The sequence below is a fragment of the Archocentrus centrarchus genome, chromosome 4 (genome assembly GCF_007364275.1).
Source record: "Archocentrus centrarchus isolate MPI-CPG fArcCen1 chromosome 4, fArcCen1, whole genome shotgun sequence".
NCBI lineage: Eukaryota > Metazoa > Chordata > Actinopteri > Cichliformes > Cichlidae > Archocentrus > Archocentrus centrarchus.
In genome coordinates, this window is record NC_044349.1 from 27,769,924 (window position 1) to 27,786,276 (window position 16,353).

The 16,353-nt window shown below is 41.7% G+C and overlaps 1 protein-coding gene across 5 annotated transcripts in view; it reads left to right on the forward strand.

Annotated features, from left to right (window-relative positions):
- Nucleotides 1–16,353, forward strand: part of dab1a (DAB adaptor protein 1a) — a 93,569-nt gene that overhangs the window by 23,781 nt on the left and 53,435 nt on the right. For 4 of the 5 annotated variants that reach the window (XM_030726729.1, XM_030726728.1, XM_030726730.1 and 1 more), the window contains exon 2: nucleotides 15,410–15,693. In XM_030726729.1, coding sequence (XP_030582589.1) covers nucleotides 15,624–15,693 — 70 coding nt within the window. In that variant the 5' untranslated portion in view covers nucleotides 15,410–15,623. Of the gene's footprint in view, nucleotides 1–13,352; nucleotides 13,811–15,409; nucleotides 15,694–16,353 lie in introns of those variants that run through there. The other variant, XM_030726727.1, reaches the window with a different exon arrangement.

Consider the following 16,353-nt stretch of genomic DNA (forward strand, 5'->3'; position numbering starts at 1 on the left):
CTTCATGCTGTCTTCCTGAACTTCTAGCTCGTATTCTAGCCAATCCGCAAAGTCTATGAGAGTGGGGATGGCCACTCTCAGGGGGTGGATGAACCTCTTAAAGCTGGTTTTGAGGTCATAGGGGAGTTTACTTAAGAGCCTTGAGACATGAGAGCCGCAGACTAACTCTACATGGCCTCTTTGTCCCAGTTGGTCTAACATGCCTACCAATGACCGCACATTGAGGGCAAACAGACGAAAGCTCTTGGTGTCACCGCTGCGTAGATTTGGACCGTCCATTAACTCTGTGATCCGTTGCACGGCAAGCTTGTGGGGCTGCCCAAACATCTTGGTGAGAGCTGTCATTGTATCTGTATAAGGTTGCCTTGAGTTGCAATAGGAGTCTGCTACAAGTGAAGCTTCTTCGCATTTGAGATGATCTGTGAGGATCTGATACTTGTATCTTTCAGTGGCATCTGCCGGTAATAGATTCTCTAAGGCAATCTTCATGCGGGCAAACTCTCTGGGGTCTGGCGCTGTAAAGGAGGGGATGGTGGGCTTTGGTCCCCGGTATGTGGTCTCTCTCTGTGGCTCATTAAAGCAGGGTGCTTGGAGAAATGAAGAATCTCTGCTTGCATGAGGAAGTGCAGTCTGCTGTGGTGTGGTTGCATAATACGGGTTATAGTGCAGATCTCTGGACGGTTGGGAAACTCTGAATTGAGAGGAATCTTGTGGCAGGCTTCCTTGGGAGCGGAGCGTTGGATATTGTTGCTGCTGGTACATTGGCGTATCAGTTGGGAGTTGGTAGTGTCCATAACCGCCACTGTAACCGCCACTGTATACACTTTGAGGTGGAAGAGGTGGAAATAGAGGCTGGTAGGCTGCTGGTGGTGACTGTAAAGCAACCATCAGGCTCTGGAACTGTTTACGGAGCTCAGCGTTTTCTTGGCGCATCTCTTCGAGAGCAGCCCTAACCCCTGGAACTTGGTCGGTCTGCTGCTCCCCGCTGGCTTGCTCCATAGATTGGCTAAGCTCCTGTTCTTGCTCCTCACCATCCCTCAAGTTCATCGGGTCAAAGCTCTGGCTAATCGGTGGTGATGGAGATCTGGTGGGTGGACGCGCTGATGCCCTATGCTCCCCTAAAACTCCCCCTGTAGCTGTAGCTGCTGTCCGGAATTTACTCTGAGCTCCCGGTCCACTTAGGTCATAATCTGACAGGTAGGAAGGCACTGACATTCGCCGTCTGGGTGGAGTGTCCATTGCTGTTGACTCTGGGTTTTGCATCCTTAAACAGCAATCCACTTATCCGGCTCGAAGGACCACTGTAAAATAGGTTTTATCTTGGGCTGGTTGGAGGGGTTGGATCACTGTGGTGAGTCCGGTTAGAACTCCAGAAAAGAGTAGAGTCGCACTCCCGTGGGTTCAGTAACGTGAATTTACTGCTTATTCTTTACGGTACAGGAACTGGATGTGTGTGGTTCTAAAACAGATAACAAATAATGTGACAACAGTGTCTAAATAATGCCAAAATAACTGAAATACTATCACAATGACACTCTTCATGACTGCAACATTAATGTTTCTCAATACACTAGGTTTACAAAGGTACAACACACGGAACTCACGTAGATAGCACTTACTAAATGTGCATGCGAACAGAGCATGATATCAATTAAGGGTGAAACATGTATATTTTGATAAATAAACTAGGTCATTTACTGTTAACATCACTTACTTGTATTTTCACGCACACAACTCAAACTGGGGTGGCTAGCAAACTCTAAACAACAAATAATTCCACCAACTTCAGACTGTAAACTCTGGTTCAGCTCCTCTCCCCTCTCTGCCATTCCTTGTCTGCATGCTGCACACTGGTGGTCTAAGCTCCGCCCCCCCCTTAAAGGGCCAGCATGACAGTTCCTTTTAGGCAGCCTTTTCCACACATTGCATAAAATAATATTGAAATTCTTGTTGTTCCTTTACATTTTGCGTGACCATTTTTCTCTCCTCTTCTTTTTTTCCCTGTCCCCTTTTTTGCTTTCCCTCCACCTCTTCCCTCTGTGCTGGTGTATGTATTGGTATCATTAGCAGCATCACTATGATGGATAGCGCTGAGAGGCTGGGGCCCAGCGGGGTGGAGCTCTGTTTAAGCACACAATCATTACCTGTACCACATACACATAAGCCATTTTCACATATGCACTTGCAGCTCTGAACTTTTCTAAATATGGACCGAGACCGGATGGAGTTACATGTAGGAACACAAAATTCCAATACATTTGGGATTGGATATCAGATGTTTTTAAACCTGTCAGCTCTGTGTGATGTCAGATTGTGCCAGTTTCCGCCACTGCGAGAATAGCTGTGAATTCACTGTGAGTGACTGGGAGTTGTGTGTACTGCTTCCTCTCTGCTCGTCTGTCTGGTAGCATCCTCACCTAAACCAAATAGAGTGTTGCAAGTAGTGAGTATTCATCAAAAGTAGACTATCACTTGTTGTGTGCTAAGTATGACAAGGACAAGTTTGCTGCCTTGGCCTGATACTCTTAAAATATTCTGAAGTTTTTGTGTGAAATGGTTGTACATACAGGTGCATTAAAGCAAACATGGATATTTCACACCTGTATAGTGTGTGTACCTGTGCATTTGTATCAACTTCTATTTAACTATTGCACGACTTCTTTCCTAGGACTTCTCACGGATAGAAAAATTACTATTGAATTTTAGCATTCCTCCCTTCTTTCTTCTGCTCTCGCTTTCTCATACACACACATACAAACACTAACTCTCAGAAACACACACAGCATTTTCTGAGTTTTAAGAGATTTGTATTGACTCTGAGCCCCGTGGGGAAGTGAATGCCAATAGCCCCTCCAATCTGTGGGAGTTCAGACAGACCAGCAGTCCAATAGACCACGGGGTGTTAAAAGGGGCTATTTCAAGAGCTGGCAGAAAGTTTCACCTCCAGGAAACTTTCAGACATCATATGCAGCAAGAGATTTTTGCACATTGTCATGGTTTGTGTATTTGTGTGTGTGTTTGGCTGGAAATGATTGCACAAAAGTTCAAAAGAGTTTGGAATTCAAAGAAAGAAATTATGCAAATCATGTCCTGAGTATGACAATCCCACTGTGATTCACTTTCAGCCCGATGACATCAGTGAATGCAGTAATCTGTATCTGGGCTTGACGTGCTGTGTGTCTTTGTGAGAGAAAGCTGCATGGACCTCCAACTAGTACAAATAACAAATATAATGTATAAAAGTGTTAAATATCCAACATACTGTGGCAGATTTGGAGCTGTTACTCCCATGTGAAGTGGGTGGGAGCTGATCAAGTTGTCAGAGTTCATAAAAAACAACAAGGCCTTATCAAACACGGATGCTTGATTTTGTTTGGCTGTCTGCATTAACTGCAAGGGCAGGCGACTGTGACAGTGTGCGTGGGCGATTAGACACACAGGCAGGAGGCAGGAGCTGTGACTGACGGATGGCCATTAGCGGTACAAGGTAACATAGGGGAGGACTATGCGGGAGATGCAGTTGTACCCCCTTGGGAATTTCTCCCTAGGGTTCAACCTAGACATTCCCTCGGTGCTCTACCTGGGCTCAGAGGCCAGAGGTGGAGAATCTGTTTCTCTCCCTGCAGCTCAGGCAGATTGACTGACAGAGACATTCATAAAGTTCACCCATTGGCTTCTCCAGATGTGTGTCTCAGTATCAATTGCAGGTAGTGAGCTGTGCAGCTAGGGCTTGCCGACGGCTTGCAGTTGAAGAAGTTTTGGGATGTCACTTTTGAAGGTGTAGCCTAAAGCATTCTTAGCTTCTTTTAGTCTCTGCTTTCTCTGCTCTGCTTACATCTTAGTCCGTGTCCTTTTCTGGATTCTGGCTTTCCTTTGCAGTTCAAAAGCATTTGCAGAGATTAGGGAGAACTTCGGTATTTTTCACCTAGAAGAACATAAACATTCCCATGAGGTTCTGCTCCAAAAAGTACCACCTGCTAATGATGATATGAAAATACTGATCTAAATTAGCTAAATTTATCACCATACCTGAACATGTTGTTAGTTCTTTGCAAGCCACCATTATAGTTCCAGCTCCCTGTTGGGTTATCAAAAAACAGTCAATACTTGGGTAATTACTATCAGATTAGTTACTCGTTTACATCTCCGATCAGAACATTAGATCAGACCAAAGCTAACCAGGAGCACTTCTCAATCCATATCCACTCATCATTATATTTACTCACCTCTTTACAAGTGCCCATTTCTCCAGCATTTAACACTTATTATAATAGCAACTTAATGTTTGATCACTGAGGAATCGCAATGTCTTGGCTCATCACTTTACGTTATACCATATGTATTTTTGTGTTAGTTATTATTAGTGGTTATTATTAGTGAGCTGATGATGTTGAAAAGATGGATCTTTGGAACCTGCAAAGGGTCTAGGGATTCACACATCAAACTTTAAAAGGCACTTACGGTACATCAGTCAACCATATTGGAATACTCAGAGAGATGAGCATTATATAGCGGTGATTAGCTAGGTAAGGGTTGAATCGACCAGCTGGCAGGGACCTCTGAATGGAGTATGCAAAACATCTGCAATGTCCAGTGTGGACCCAGACGGGGATTTGTGTTGTCATACCTTCCTCTCCGTCACTTTCCCGTGTTTCCTTCTCCATCAGTTGTCTGGTATAGTGGGAAAAAAGCAAAAGAAAAAAACGGCAACAAATCAAACAGGTGCACAGCTTTTAGGGTTCAGTGAAGGTACATAAATTAGATCAGACTAGATTTGTCAGACATATCTAACAATTACAGTCTGAGCTATTCCTAATCTGTTGGAGGTGTTGTCTTCAAGTCCTTAACTTGTATTCTCCTCATGGCTTCACACCAAATGATTTTAACTGTTGATATAAAATATGCATACCTTATCTGCACGATGGGAGTGTGCTTTGTTTATTGTAGTTAATTTTAGTGCAGCTGCTGGAAGCAGCTGTTCAGATCCAACAGATGTCCACAAACAGTGTTGCAGGACCTTTGTCAGTCAGGGTTTTTTCAGTAATTACTGCCACCACTAAAATGTATTAATATTCAAAGCAGGGAAATGTCTCTGATAGATTCATCACTTAAAAAAAAAAAAATGTTGAAAGCAGGTGAAATTAGTGCAAAGTCGATCTGAGTGTTAGCACCATAAGCTGTCGCAGTGGTGCTCTCTGCTTTCTGACAGCATTGTTATAATTTCCACATCAGCAAGTATGCAGTGGTCCGCTTTGGTCTGAGCGACTTAAATTTTTTCATCAGAGTGAATCTCAGGGTTCGTGCAGACGTCTGCATTGCCTAACCAGCTGTACACGCACCTCCATTAACATTATAGTAGTTTCCCTTCAAATAGCTAGCTAAACTGGAGAGCAGTGAGATAACTATGGTATTTCTTTTTCCATGTCAGAGTGAGAGTCTCCTGGCACTTTATGGTACTACATCATTCATCTAATCCATTAATAGCCAATATATCTAATCAGTTACATTAGTAAGACCAAATAATCAATTCATTAGGGCTGCAACGATTCATCGACGTAATCGATGACGTCGACTACAAAAATTTGTCGACGTAGAATTTCATCGTCGAAGCGTTGTACTTTTAAACCCATCCATCTATTTTGTTCCGCTTATCGTGTGATTTTGTAATTGCAATACACTACAGGAAGATATGGGGGGCAGTATTGCCTCCATTGTCTGCCAGCAACAACAATACCAACGAAGAAGAAAGTAACAGAACAGCGTAACGCTAGTGGAACAGAGAGGAGGGTGTAGAAAATGAAAGAAAATGGAGACAGACTGTCAAAGGTGTTGGAGCATTTCACAGAAAACCAAAATAAAGCTGAATGCAGACTGTGCAAAGCAGAGCTTTCCTTCCACGGCAGCATCACTGCAGTGCTGAGCGTTTAAAACGCCGGCACCCTGGAGCTGTGACGTCAGCTCTGGATGGGTACTTTAGTGCGTCGCTGATACCTGTTAATGTTTGTGCAGTAATGTTTCTGTCAGTTTACCTGTCGGAAACAAGCTCTCATGGATAATGTTTGCTAAGCACCACCATTTCAGCAGAGGTGGCAAAAGTACTGACATTCTGTACTTAAGTAGAAGTACAAGTACTTATGTTAAAAAATACTTTAGTAAAAGTCGAAGTACTGGTTCAACTTCTCTACTTAAGTAAAAGTAAAAAAGTACAGGCTCTGAAATGTACTCAAAGTAAGAAAGTAAAAGTAGTTCTTTGGAGGATGTTTCTACAAGCTATTTTTGTGTAAAACTAACCGAACCTCATTATATATTATTGTAATAATATAAAATAATATTACATGAGAACACAAACGTTATTCCAATCTAAATTTTAATCCTAATGAATGCACTCAGCTTGAATCTGTTATGTAGGACACAAACTGTTAAAGGGAATTTAAACACAGCTCTATTCTCTGTGTCCTCCATAGTAGAGGGTGACTGTGCCTCCACCTAAACACCAACATGAGGATACTCAGGGGTTACAGTGGGATTCAGCAGGTGGAGGAACCCTAAGATCAGCTGTAGTGGCTCTGCATGGGGAGAAGAATCACAGCTTTCTATTGTAGCTGCAGTAAATGATGTTGGTGTGCAGGCTGTGATCAGCTGACCTGCTGCTGCTGCTCTGAGGTTTACTGCTCTGTGTGGATGAACTGAACTCACAAAGATGTAACCCAGTATTTCACAGCTATCTGAGCTGATCTCCATCCCCTACACTGACAGCATACAGGCTGTAGAAATGTTGGATTCAGTGAATGAATCTCAGCATCAGCAGCTTTGATTCAAACTCATCTCTGCTGCACTGATGTAACCTGTAACTCTGACCATGAACACAAACACTGTGCTCCAGTCCAACACAGAGCTTTACTGTAAATACAGTACAACAAGCTAACCTAAACTGCAGTATTTTCATAGAATCTTTGAATTACACGTCAGCATACTTCAGTTTATTTTCCAGTCCTTTCCTTTAATTCTAACCTCTCTTCTTCCTCTCCTGTCCTCTTTCTCCATCTCTGAGTGAACTTCTCTCTCTTTGCTCTCCCTGAAATACAGCAGCTCTTCTTTTAGCTAGCTGTGTAACAAACTGCACACACTTTGTGTGTTTGCTGATATTTGTTGAGCATTTAGAAACGCTGCATTTACCTGCCACACGTTACTCCCTTCATGCTCGCTCCTCTTCAGTAGCGCTAGCTAAGCTGTTTATGTGCCGCAGCGCAACTTACGGACTCGGTCCGACCCGCTGTAACCCCTGATTATAGCGCTATAAATGATACATTAATTATATGGGTTTGCGTATTTAATCCCTTTGTACGAGATAAGCCCCGATGATGGAGGATACGCCAGTACGATTGTCTCTAATGTGTTATTATTCCTCCGTTTAGGCTCAGATCGCTTGATGTTTGACGGCGCACTGACCGGAAATGCAAACTTCTCTCTGACGTGTTAAAAAGTAACGAGTCTGTTTGAAAATGTAAGAAGTAGAAAGTACAGATACTTGTGTAAAAATGTAGGGAGTAAAAGTAAAAAGTAGTTAGAAAAATAAATACTTAAGTAAAGTACAGATACCTGAAAAATCTACTTAAGTACAGTAACGAAGTATTTGTACTTCGTTACTTCCCACCTCTGCATTTCAGTTATGTTAGCTAACGAGTGAAGGACAATAAGAGCAGCTACGCTGGCTGCTTTTTTTTTCTTCATATTAATATCAGCGTTCATTCTGAATAGTAAACCTCTGTATGAACTGAATCATCTGTAAACTTTTCAGCTGTTTTGGACGGAAAAAACTTTTTGATTTAATTTGAAGCCCTATTTGAACTTTTGGACAGAGGCCCTTTATTTGCACATTATATTTTCATTTAAAAATAAAAATTGCATTTACTTTAATATGTATTTTTTATTTGATATTTATTGTGATGGTTACATTAATGTTAAAAATACATTTGATTAATTTCAAACTTGCATTTTTATGGGTCATTATTTTAATTTTGAGAAGAGAACAAGGTGATGTTAACAGGTGAGTTAAGATTGAAATAATCGTTGACTAATCGATAACAAAAATGACAGATTATTCGACTACCAAAATAATCTTTAGTTGCAGCCCTACACTTCATTGATCACGACTAATGAGATAATGATCATTATTATACCTAGTCTGAAGATACTGGAAGGGGAACTGGAAAACACTAGTATATGTCAGCATGTTGTGTATAAGCAGTGAGAGAGGCTTCAAGCTGATTTGACACTGAAAGGTTAGGTTGGTATGGTAATGGATGCCCATGCGTGTTTGCAGGAATGTGTATGCATTTCGGGTTTGTTTTTTTGATTATTTAATATTCATAAGCGGAAATGCCCAGATACACAGTAAAAAAAACAGTAATTCCATGTCTTTATTCTGTCTTTTCATCCATCAATCTCATTCTCAATGTCTGCCTTGAGAGGCACAGTTTGAGAAGCCTGTGGTATGTCCGTGTGTGTGTGTTTGACTACGTGTGTGTGTGCGCGCACGTGTGTTTGTGCGACAGCACCGTGCGACACCATGATTAAGTGTTTTGAATAATTGATGATTGCATCCCTCATTAAGTCTTAGTCTTGTGCTCCAGCAGGCTCTGGCTCTATTTTTATACACCAGAATCCTCCTCTCTCCTCTTCCACTCCACATATGTAGCAAATCCATCACTCACTTTAGGCTCTGTTGATGGGTGTCCAGCGGGGCTGTAGGGGATCTAAATCACATTGAGTAGACACTTTTACCAGGCCAGCACCAGAATGCAGTGATGATGGTCTTGTAGAAAAAAAAAAGAGAGACCTCTGGCTTGAGAGCTGCTGAGGATATTCTGGCTGCAACAGGCCAAACTTTAAATTATGCTGCTATTAAGACAAGCATGGTTCATTTCTCTACCTCTATTGCAAAACCTCCTATGTGCTTCTTTATTGTGCCTTCTGTCATTCTGTGTACACAATTTATTTATTCATTCACCCACCACTGATGCATAAAATTAAATAAGTAAAGACCGTATGAAAATGAATAGAAGTTGTTTTTTTTTTTATTTATCTGAGGGACCAGAGAAATAGTAGTTGGAGGGTCTGGTGTATGTTTGCACTATGCTGTCATTCATGAAAATCCATTTCCATATTACTAACAATTGCCTGTTTCATTTCACTACAAGCAACTATAAATCACTGAATCATTCCTTTGAGAGATGAGGCTACAGTTCCACTTTCATATGTTGCTTAGTGTTGGGAGTGAGGAATACCGTGCAGCAGGTCTACCTGTGGGAAGGCCATCTGAAGTGATACAGCCTCAGAGATGAATAGGAGAAAGGCCACAGCACAACTAAATAAAGGCATGAATTTTCTAAATTATGAATAAATCCAGTCTTACAGATCAGCAAATAGTTTGGGCATGTGTAAATAGAGAAGCTGAGAATGATGTGGGTTGTGTAGTAGAACAGGGGCGTAGAGATGAAGGAGGCAGTGAGAGGATCAGACAGACATGCAGACACAGAGGTGGAATCAGAGTGCAGGTTTGGTAATAAAGGCATATCCACAGTCTGTCAGAAAAGCTGCTGGTTCCTCTTTGCATGAAAAAGACAGCCTTACACACATTGCTTAGCAGGACCAATTTAAATTTTAGCACATTAACAAGTCAGAGGAGACACACACCCTCACACTCACATACACAGGGGAGGTGCAGGGAGAACGGGATTCGTTTTCATCTATTTCCCCTTAAAACATGAGAAAGGAGGAAATCCCAAAAGAGAGCGCAGCGCTTTGATATCTACAGCCTTGTGTCTGTTAATAGGGTGAAGATGATGTGCGTGTTTGTATGTGTATGTGCATATTTTGTGTTAAATTGTGATCTGCACGTGCAAGTGAGCCTGTCATCTTGTGGGGTATCCTATTTCTGGCAAGAGATTGTGGGTGGGAAATTGTATGTGTGTATGTGTCTGTGCGCTTGTGTGCATGTGTGTATGTTTACCTTTTCCTGATGAGGCCTCCACTGAATGTTCCTTCTAGTCATTCATGCAGGCAGGGAGCCATGTGGAGCACCTAGAGCAGCTCAGAAGCCTGTGTCTATTGCAGTGGGCTGTTGTGCTGACTGGTGGCCTGGCTGACTGCCCGCTGAACTAGATGCACTCTTGTTCTTATAGGACTCCAGCGCTGCTGCAATAGCTGATGCTTCAGCCACCAGACATCTGTAGTAACAACTAGTTTTGAGGTATTTTCTCTTTCTTTAAGTCATACCAATGTAACTGCTGTTGAATTCACAATTTTAACTTTTCTTCCTCCAGCCCCAAAAGAAATTGTCTGAACTGTAGCTCTGCTAATGTGCAGTGTGGGTGGACTGGCTATTTAGATCAATGTCAAAAGTGCCCTTTTACCATGCAGCTGATATATAATGCTTTAGCTTTATTATGGTGTGGTGAGCTGTGATTGTATACATTTTGACAGTTGCCTCTCAGTGGGTGATAACTGCATTGACCCATGATGCCATTCCCCTGCTTGGCAGCCAAATGCTAACACTGTCCATCTTCCAAAATGCAATATGTGGCTGCACAAGTAGCTGGAGTGATTTTTTTAATTGTAAAAAATCAATAAAAAATCTACATCTTTTTGTCTTCACTACTTAACAGCCATATAACATCAGTTTGCTGTAATAAGCTGATGATATTGGGGTAATTTTGGATTAAGACTGTTGCTAATGATTATTTCCTTCATAGATAATCTCTCTATGAATTCCTGGTTGGTCTATAAAATGTCATTATATTTTCCATAATTCAAAGTTAAATTTTCAAAGTGGTGACGTTTTCACGCTATTAGTCCAAAACTATAAATAATTTTATATTGTGTGAGACAAAGAAAGGAAAATTTTCCTGATTTGAAAATCTATAACTGGATAATGTTTTACATTTTGCTAGAAGAATGACATATTCAGAGTATAAAAACAGCTAACATGTTATTTATTAATCAACTAAAAGTTGCAGCCTTGTTTTAGATCACTAAAAATGTTGTCATATCAGAGTTTGATATAAAACGTCCTAGTGCCAAGGTTGTGTAATGTTCACGTGTATATTCGCTGTAATATGCCCCTGCACCTGTTCCTCTAACCACTTCACTGTCGTTACTTCTGCATTTACTTTTGAGCTTTTTACATGTGCAGAACATTTAGTGATTTATTGATTATTGTTCATTAAGCTACATTTAGCAAATTTTATTAAGGAATGGCATCTTGTCATCATTGCTATACATCTACGTAATTACACTAATCTCTCAGTAAAAAGAACATTTGATTACGGACAGTGTGCTTATTTTATTGTTACATGCTGGACAAAGTGCAGTGATATGCAGCATTTATCTTTGCATGGCACTGAACTTTAGTCCACGGCTCATGTTTTCAGGTCTTTTTTTTTTTTAATCCCACTCTCTGTGTCTTTCCTCACAAACACACACGGCCTTTTATCATGTACACCAATAGGAACGCCTTCTCCTCTAACCTCTATTAGTTGATCTTCTACCCTTTCTTCCATTCATTTCTGCTTCATTCTTCGCCGCCTCTTCCTGAGCTTTTTGGACTACTGGAGTTGAGTGGACACAAAATATTTTTATCGTCTAAAGCTCATAATTTGGTAGGTTATATATCCGTAGTTTTTTATTCTTTTTCTGGACAGAATCAAAATGCATTGACATTTATTTCTCTCTCTGTGGCTTGATGGTGTGTTCAGTCAGTTGACATTTAAAAGGTGCATTTAACCATTTGGGTGTCTAAAACTACATGTGATTTTGTTTGTTAATACACTTAAAATGAATGCTGCTTATTTACCATAGAAACACCTTAAACCTGGCAGAATGTAACTTGGATTGACCTTTAGTACTCACATTGTTATTCATCAATGAGTATAACTCAGAGGAGAAGTGTGCTGCTGCTGATAAGGACTCAGTGCCATGGTGTCAGGATACAAAGGTAGCACTGGTAAAGTGTGGGTGTTGGGATGGACAGAGCACAAGTACTGAAAATAGAGTGTGAGAGCAGTGTAGTGGTGGTCTTTATGATTATTCATTATTGAGATGGCAGGAGAGTGAGTGGCGCCAGTAATCTATCTCTGAGCCTGATGGACGGAACACAATTACCCTGTAAGAGTGAGAGGTGGGAGAAAGGCGAGGCGGATGGAGAGAACCCGCTCCTTTCTCTTATTTTCTTTCCTATTTTTTTCTTTCTATTTGCCTGGCATACTTTCCTGTAGCTGCAGATGATTTCTGGGCATTAAGCTCCTGTTGGCAGCATCCTGTTTATAAAGTCACACACACATACAGTACAGTGAGGCACACACACATGCAGATCTTCACATCTCCCGCTAGTGCCTGTTGGCAGCGCCCCCATTTACAGACGTCCAATTTACTGCTCACTCCCTTCTCCTCCTTGCCGCCGCTATGCCTCTCCTCTGGCGTGGCTTCAGATTGCTGTCTAAATCCAGACACACTAAGCCATGTTCACATCCTGCTCTGCTGCTACATTTAGCTTGCGCGCTGATTCCAGGTCAAACTGCCACTACAGCGTTCACGATGGCTTTTGATGGTGCTGCTCTTTCCTTCGCTTTATCTGTGTGTCTACAAGGCAGGGAATTTGTACGACTGAAGCTAGACACGGACTGCTTGAAATTAGCTTGTTCTCCTCTCCAGGGACTGTAGCTTAAGATGTAGAACTCTTCCCTGAGTCTCCAGAGAAACAACCATATGTCTGGAGCCTTTGAGAGCTGTGCTGCAGCAGATTTTTCATTTTCAGCCTCACAACCTTGTCTCTTGCTCGTTTTCACCAGTGAACTGCTGGCTGTTTTGCTTGTGATGCTTGGATGGGTAGAACGTCTTCAAATAATTGACTTGTTCTCTGACAGGAGTGATTTTTGTAGACAGGATGTAAACTCGCAGTTGTGTTGTGGTATAGATTCGGTTGTGACATCAAAGTTACACTACAGAAACTTGTCTTCTTTTGTGCGGTTGTAGATTAGAAGCTGGGTTAACGCGGTGAGAATTTCTGGACTGCTTCGCCTCTGGTCCAGTTTGAGGATTAAGAGACTGCTTTTCTTAAAAACAAGCTCCAGATGCTTCATTGAAAGACTTCACAGCTAGAAGGAGGAGAACGAATTCAGAGAACAAAAAAGGAAAGAGAAGAGACGGACAGGGGACATGTTCAGGGTTGAAGCTGAAGCCGCTCAGACTCCATCCTTTCTTTTCTGATTTTACTTCCTTGGGCTTTTTCTCTCCCCCTTTACCCCTTACTCATTATCTTTCTCACCCACTCTTATGTTCCCTCACCCCTCACTTTCTTTCCACTCTGTTCATTTCTCTTCCCTCTAACCCTTCTCTCTTCATACTCACTCTCTCTCCATCCATTTGGTGGAACAGTGCTGCTGATAATGCCTGTAATTGGAGTGACTCACACTTTTCCAGTGTGTTTGGACCAGATAAAGAATATTGTCAGCATTTTGCCGACATGGCCTCTGCTGGCAGAATTAAATGGACTCTGTTCTGTTCTGTCTGCAGCAAATTAAAAGCCTCTCAATTCATCTGTTCTCGCCCAAGGCTTACAGGGGCCTCCTATTCACACAAAAACACCGTGGAGAGGGGGAGGCAGAGAATAAGAGAGATTTCCCTCTTCCCCAAGAAGCACAAGTCTTTTGGTATTGTTTAAATCGGCACTCGGCCACTGTTAGATGGAGACCGAGAAGGAAAGAGAGGTCAAGACTTATATTCTAAGAAGATTGGAAGAGCAGCTCAGAAGGTAGTCAGATTCATTATGTAGCATGTCAACTTGCAGCTGCCCGTCTTTGTCCTTTACCATTGCTAAATAAGAAAAAAGCTATTCTTTATTTGTGTGTGCATGTAAATGAGCGTGCTTTCATACATTCACACACCGTGAATCTGAGTGTTTTTGGCTGCTGAGTTATGGTAGTCGCTGCCAGTCAACACTTAGGAATAAAGTAGCAGCAGATGGGCAAGGAAAAGACAAAATGCTGGGGGCCAGAGGGGCCTGTCAGTCTTAAGAGGGGCAGCTAGCATTAGCATTAAAGAGAAATTAATACAGCCTTGGCCTTGTTAGTTTTAGCTTTTGTTCATGTTCGCAATAATAACACTGGAACCCCCAAGTTAATTGCTGAGATCTTTTGGTCAGGTGATAAGGCACATTTTAAACTTGACCTGTTTGGAAAGATAAAGTGAACAAATAGGAAAATTGCATCCCAAACTGACTGTCTGTCATTATTGCTCACTGTTTCAACTTCCTGGTTCAGCTCTGGATTGCTGTAGTGTACTGTAGTCGTGTTCAAACTAATAAAAACACTTTCAAAATATTAGTCTATAAAGAAGTTAAACAAATGTTATGACTTATAATTGTTTTATCTTTAGTTATTCTGCATACAGTACCAGTCAAAAGTAAGAAAAACCTTTGACTGGTACTGTATATGGGTCCACTTACATGTACTAAATCATTCATAGCTGTACATAAACAAGGTTAACCATGAATCGGTGCTCCCCTGCTGTCATTGCCTGTTACTTTTGGTTCATACTGAAAGTGGGAAATAAACTCCCCGGTGAGTCTCTCTCTCCTCTTACCAGCGGCAGCTGTGTCATTGTCACAGAAGTAGCGAGAGCAGCACCAGTGCAGCTCCACTGTTGTATCTTTGCAACACAGTATGTGGTACGGCAGGTAGATATTGCTATCACAGGCGGCGGGTCTAACAATTTTTCTTCCTGAAACCCTTGTAGTTTCGGTGCAGAGTTTTCCTGTGCAATAAGAGACTGTTACAACATGTTGGAGGCGAACTCATGCTCGGCTTTACCTGCAAATAATGTGGTATAGATATTCTGGCTATAATATTTTGCTAGTTTGTAACCTGTTGTCTGACTGCTTTTTGAAACGACTCACCCTTACCCTGTCAGACATTAGGGTAGTGACTTCTGATGTCACAGCAAATAACTGGATGGGTATAATAATATGAAACCACAAAAATAAGACCAGCATAACAATTGTCCATTTTTTCCTGTCTAATTAGGACATAGATTACATCAGGTGTAAAAGTTTGAATGCATCATTAGTACTTTTAAACCTGTTTAAGGTATTATCACATGATTAAAGAGAAAAGTGGCTCTGAGAGCAAAAGTATTTCCTCATGAAATTTTCTTGCTGAGGCACATTATTGATAGAAAGCAGAAAGTGTAGTGCAGGTCTCTCTAGTCTGTTACCATGGGCAACATCTACTCAAAGCAGATCAGAAGCGAAGTCATTCTAATGCCTGCTGAGAAGTCTTTCTAGGTCTCGCCTGCCAAGAGTAAGCACAACCTTACTGAAGCCGACCTGTTTCTTCCTGTCTTTCTCCCCCAGCTCTCTGTGGGTGTGTGTGGGATGTTGTGTCAGGGCTAAAGCCCGTCCCTCTCCCATGAGCCTGTGTGCCCACACACACACCTGGCGCCTCCACGCACACACCCGGCGCCCACGCACGCACAGCCGGCACTGACGCTGTGAACTGGACCCTCGGAGCCCAGTCGATCCCAGCTGAGCCAAGCGGAGCGGAGTCTAGCCCAGTTGGAGCCTGAGGATGTCAACAGAGACAGAGCTACAACCAGCGGTCAGGCCCAGCAGCGTCAGACGGGACTCCAAGAGGAAAGGTAAGAGCAGCAATGCGACTTTGGGACAATTATTTTGAAGACGTAACTGAAATAGTAATGTGGTTAATTCGCTGATGACTCTGTAAGGAGAGAAAAAAATTCTTTCTCTTGTGACATGAAAGTGTTTCCACATGATAAGAGAAACCCCCTATCATTACATTTTGACATTAAAGTCAGAAAAGTTTAGTGAAAGTGAGTCAGCATCCAGAACAGCATGATTATCATTTTGTTCCTGTTTATAGTAAACTATCATAAATGACAGACATCATGGCTGTCTAGTGACTGATGGTTGCTGAGTTTCTATTCTTCTGAGTGTTAGTCAGATCTGCCACTTGCTCTGGTTTCAAATGCTTAACTTGAGATTTAAAAGCAGGAGTCCACAAAACCAATGTGTGACCTCTATGTGTGACCTCATGGTTGCCGGTCTATGATTTATGCACAGTTTATGACTGTAATATGTAAAATTGTCTTGTGTGTGAAAGGCCTGTCAGTGCCAAACAATTACCTACAGTCACATTAAAAAACAAAGTAGACCCTCTTTCAATTCTAAGGTTTTATGTATTGGACATAAAAAAAATAATGATTTCACCATTATTTATTTAACAAATACTAAGCCAAAATGCTGAAGAAGAAATGGTTCAGTAGCCTGTATAAATATTT